The sequence below is a fragment of the Kryptolebias marmoratus genome, linkage group LG5 (genome assembly GCF_001649575.2).
Source record: "Kryptolebias marmoratus isolate JLee-2015 linkage group LG5, ASM164957v2, whole genome shotgun sequence".
Lineage (NCBI taxonomy): Eukaryota > Metazoa > Chordata > Actinopteri > Cyprinodontiformes > Rivulidae > Kryptolebias > Kryptolebias marmoratus.
The window spans coordinates 9,699,363-9,704,375 of record NC_051434.1 but is presented as its reverse complement, the minus strand read 5'-3'; the positions used below and the strand labels follow the sequence as shown (position 1 = coordinate 9,704,375).

The following is a 5,013-nucleotide window of genomic DNA, read 5'->3' as shown; positions in this document are numbered from 1 at the left end:
GGGGGGGGGGGGGGAATAATTCAACAACAATGCAACAATCTGCACATCAAAAGAAGTGCAACAAAGTTTAAAAAAAAACTCCAGCCACGGAAGGACCCCCGGGGGTCCAGGAGACGGAGGAAAGATGGTGGATCAGCCAAGCGACGCGCTCGACCATTCATTTTAAACCCGAGAGGTTTTTGTCTCTGTAATGAAGGTGGACACATATTTGTCCAACAGAAGCCTCAAAGCCAACACTTGGTGGAGAGGCTCACGGCCCATCAGTGTCTTCCTCTGAAAATTCACCAGAAAGAAAATGGTCGCTTCATACATAACATAAGCCTCTGCAATGCGACTGAACACAGCCTCTTTATATAAATATAAAAAAAGGGACTGGGTCATTTAGGGAACAGGCTGTTCACATGCATATAGGCCGAGTGTTGGTGCCGTTTAATGCAAATTCAGGTGATGACCCCCCCTCCCCTAAAAAAGGATGGAGGAGCCGAGCTGTAGTGTTGCAAAAATGGAGCGAGCTGCTGCAACATATTCGCTCCTTCGCAGAGGTCACACGCGAGTCCTGCCACATTTCCACAAACCCAAAGCTCTAGGGTGGACGTCTGAACAAACCCCGTACAGTACGAAGACGGGAGAGCCGCCCGAGCCTCTTTTTTCCTCTGCCTGAATCCTCACGGAAAGAGGAAGGGAAAAAAATTAAAGAGCCGCGGCGAAACGTGTCGGTCCGTGAACACAACACGCCGAGACACACGTCCCAAACACGGGCTCTTTACACGCTCCTCGGCGTCATGATGGTTTGAATTGTTTAACCCTATTCTGCGGGGGCCTCCCCCTCCCTCCCGACAGCACAGCTTTTATAAAGCCCCGAGATGGAAAAAAAAATGCTCAGCATGGGACGAAATGGAAGCCGAAAGAGCTGCTATGGCCGACAGGCTCGTCTTCACGGAGCCTGAAAAAAAAACGAGGCGAGCGACAACAACAAGCCACGGGATTAAAAAATGAATAAAATCCCACCCCTTGTTCGTTTCAAAACCTCACATCTCCACCTAGACATACAGTCGGTGCAACCCCCCCTCCATCACAGGGTAAACGAGGCAAAAACGACGGGAAGCTTTCGCCCCCCCACCCGTCTCCGAAGCGAATAGCCTGAAACACGTCTGGGTGTCGAAGAACCGTCGCTGCACAAGACGCCAAATAAACACAGCCATTTCTTTCCTTTAAAACAAACAAAACACCCAAACACATTACAGCTCGCACGGTGACAACTTCCAGCCGGTGTATTTTAAAGGATAAAGGGTTTAAATGTCGGGGAAGCTGGCAGATGGTAACCTTCACAACCCAGCGATGAAACTTTACGCATTTTCACGGGAGGCAAAACTTGAATAGAGCGACGGCGTTTTCTGAGCTTTACTTACGTATTTCTTTTGAATGATATTCCTCTTGGGTCGTTCCTTGCTCATTATTCAATCCCACCCCCCCTAAAAAAAATTATATGTTTGGCTATAGAGAGAATGGCCACATGAATTTCTTTTCTTTCGCTCTCGCCTCTCCGGGGCTCCACCAAGTGACTATTTAAATCCCCGACTCTCTGTGTAGGGAAGAAGAAAAAAAAGAAAAAAGGAGCTTCGCGCTTGCTTCTTTTTTTTTTTGCAGAATCCTCCTCCGTCGGTCGGTGTTAAATCCCCCACTCTCTTTCTCTAAAAGTAGTCGGATATAAATCCCACAGTTCAAGGGTCGACGACGAGCAGGGACGGAGTGGAGCCAAACTCGCTCGGGCACAGCATAGTCAGGAGCAAACGCGCGACAAGAACTTCCATTCGCCCGAACAGCTCGGCGTCTTCGTCCTCGTCGTCTTCTCGCGTGTGTGCGCACTCGCTCCTCCGGGCTCTGTTCACGCACATGAATACAGCTGAGGGGTGGGTGCGGGGGCTGGCGGTGCTGCTGCGGTCCGAACGAGTCACATCTTGTTCTGACGGCGGCGAAAAGGGAAATTAATAAATAAGCATTCGTGTTCAAAAAGGGATAAAGAAAAATGAAAAATAAAATAAAACGCCTTAGCGCGTCGCGTCGCTTCTCTAAGCTGGAGCCTGCGGTCGTTCGAGAGAGCTCTCCAGCTGCACTGCTCCGCCGACTGAGAGCAGCTCCTTTCTTCTCGGCCTCAGCCTATCACAGCCTCAGCGGCAACTTTAAACTCCCGGAGAGAGTCCGTGGAGCCGGATCGGACCCGGTCAGGGAGGAAATCACCGCTTGTTCTGGTCGGAGCTCTGCCTACATACAGTCTTTGACATAGACAGCCAAAACACAATTTTGTTTTATTTTATTTTTTTGGAAACAGTGATGTCATAGCCTGGCCTCTATTCTGAAGCTGGAGTCATGCTCCGTGAAAGATCAGGAAGTCGGTTCTTAGTCACGTGGTTGCGTGACGAAAATTGCGTCATTTCGTTCTGCAATGGCTTCTTCTACTGCTTTAGGGGGCAAGACCCTGGCCGAACTTTAGGCTCAGGCCTACTCCATAAGATGTCGAGAAGTCGGCTCGCGGTCACGTGGTTTGCAAGACGTTCGTTTTCGCACACGCTGTTCATCGTCCAGGAAGTTCCTGCAGCGCCAAAATGGGTTTCTTCCCGCCGGCTTCTCAACTCTCCTGTCCTCGTACAGAATTTTGCTTCCCTTACCGCGACCAGACGGGTTGCCGTCTGTGTCTCTGCGGTCTTTTTAAGTTCACAAGTCTATAAGAGTTGTAAAGATGGCTGGATTTTCTAACAGCCTTCTCAGCGGAGCAGCAGAAGCAAAATGACTCCGTTAAAGCTCACCGGCTTTACCACAAAAACAACTTCTGACCAATCACGCGACACTCGGCACAAACCCCCTGTGAGGAAAAGTTCAGCTTGGGCCTTGAGACGCAAAGCGGCGGACAAAGTTGTTAAGCGAAAAATTACACATTTTAACCCTGCAGGAGGAGGGAGGAGCTTCCTGGGAGTTCAGACCCCAGTGTCTCGTGGACGATGGAAGGCGTGTGCGAAAACGAATATCTCGCGACCACGTGACCGCAAACCGACTTTTTGACTTGCTATGGAGTATGACAGAGCCTTTAACTAACACCCTGAGAGGTCTTCCTCTTCTGTTGTGTTTACATTTGCCACCAAGCCTGCAAGCTTGATGTGCTTGTTTTCTGTTCCTGGAGGTTTTTTGTGGCGGCGTTACAGCACCACATACAGGCCTGGCATAGGTACTACAGGGCCTTGGGTCGTTTTGCTGTTTCGTGTGGATGAAAACTGAAAAGATTCTTCTGGGAAGAAAACTGCATTTCCATGTGGACAAGGACTAGAAACTCACCTTCAGTCCCCAAAGTCGGAATTCCAACTTGAAAAGTTGCAGGTTCCTCACCATCAATAGTTTTACAATCCAAGATATGGATAAAAAATACACTTTTTTTGCATTTCTATAAGTTTTTATTTTATTAAACCAGGTGTCTTTGTTTTTGTTCTTGCATTTTGACTTATTTCCAGTCTGGTTTTCTCAGGTCTTGCTATATTTAGAGTTGTTCTTTTAGTACTGTCACTTAACAATGTCCTCAGTTGTCCCTGCTTCCAGCTTCACACTCACTTGTTTTTGTTAGTAATCAGCACTGTGTTCACTCAGTAGGCACCCTTCCCAGTCAAGCTCCCTGGGTTTTCTCACTTCTTTTTTGAATCATCCTGTTTGGTTATGAAAGTTCACATTTTGTTGCCAGACCTGCCTCCTGCCTGCGTTTGGCTCCACTCGTCCAGCGGTACATGACAGTAGCCACAGTGTTTGAACTACTGATGGGAATTCCGTCTCCTTTCAGGATCTGGATCGTTTGGCCTCAGCTTACCTAAAAGAGCCATCTCTTTCGGCTCTCAAACTGCTAAGGTAGCGTCTCACTGGGCTGTGACTGTTGGAACGTTTCAAGACGTTTCAGAGACCCCCTCACGAATGCGGTTCACCAACTAGTCGCACTCAACGCAGTGAGATACATTGGGAGGAGACATTTGGGAGCTGAAAGTGCCAGCTCGGAGGAGGCTCTTTAAGCTCTCAAACAGTTTCCAAAGAGCTCATCGAATGCATGAAACACAGAACAATGCAGTCATTTGCTCAATTGTATGCTTCTAACAGTTTTAAAAAGTTCTACCAGCTCACATTAAAGTTTCTGCTTCTAATATCTGCAACAGAACTGATGCTCTGTCGCAAAAAATCTGTGTTTTTGAATTTCTTCAGTCGTGTTAATCAGAACTATTCAGAAAAATAAAACATTTAATCTACGGTCTAACAACACCAAGAATACAATCAACAATTATTTCTTCATGGTGCGCTTTGCCTTTTCTTTTCTCTTGTTTTTTCCAAGCTTAAAAGAAGGAAGAGCTAAGAGACAGAAAACAGTGCTCAACTTTAAATGCAAATGTCTGTCCCCAACCCCCACAGTGCAGCAGCACCACACACACACAACCTTAAACCACGTGGTGAAGTCTTAGAGAAACCAAAATTTGGTAAAACTTTAGCTTTGTGTAATGAATTAGAAGCATTTTGCAGATGAAAAGCTTGGTTTATGTATTCTTAATTTATGACTTAGGTTTGTGTTTCTTGTCCAGCATAGAATAAAAACATGTTACAAACATTTAGTTGACTTTAAAATAGGTTTTTGGTATTTACACATAATATTTGCTGCTTGACATTATCCAAACATGAGGACCAGATTCTGCATTAAGAAAAAGTCTCTGTATAATTTCATTTAATTAACAATATGTTGCATAAACAACACTCTGCTTTACATAAAGCCAACAGTTCAATCACAAACCTCTTATTAGATCTGTTAAAATTTAACGCAACCTCACCAAATATTTAATATATTAGATGTAAAACATTAGATTTTTCTCACTGACTCAGTATGTGGGATGCTTCTAATGCAACCAAGATGCTAAACACATTGGATAACTTATTTTATTTTACAAACTGGGTTAAAATTAGCGACATATATCCACTGAAAATTGCAGACAAAATGAT

At 45.6% G+C, this 5,013-nt stretch overlaps 1 protein-coding gene across 1 annotated transcript in view; it reads right to left on the bottom strand.

Moving 5' to 3' along the window:
* The window catches only part of jarid2b (jumonji, AT rich interactive domain 2b), a 93,819-nt gene extending 91,686 nt beyond the window's left edge, over window positions 1–2,133 (bottom strand). The window contains exon 1 of the mRNA XM_017422610.3: window positions 1,410–2,133. Coding sequence (XP_017278099.1) covers window positions 1,410–1,454 — 45 coding nt within the window. The 5' untranslated portion in view covers window positions 1,455–2,133. The remainder of the gene's footprint in view (window positions 1–1,409) is intronic.
* Window positions 2,134–5,013: the final 2,880 nt, after the last annotated feature.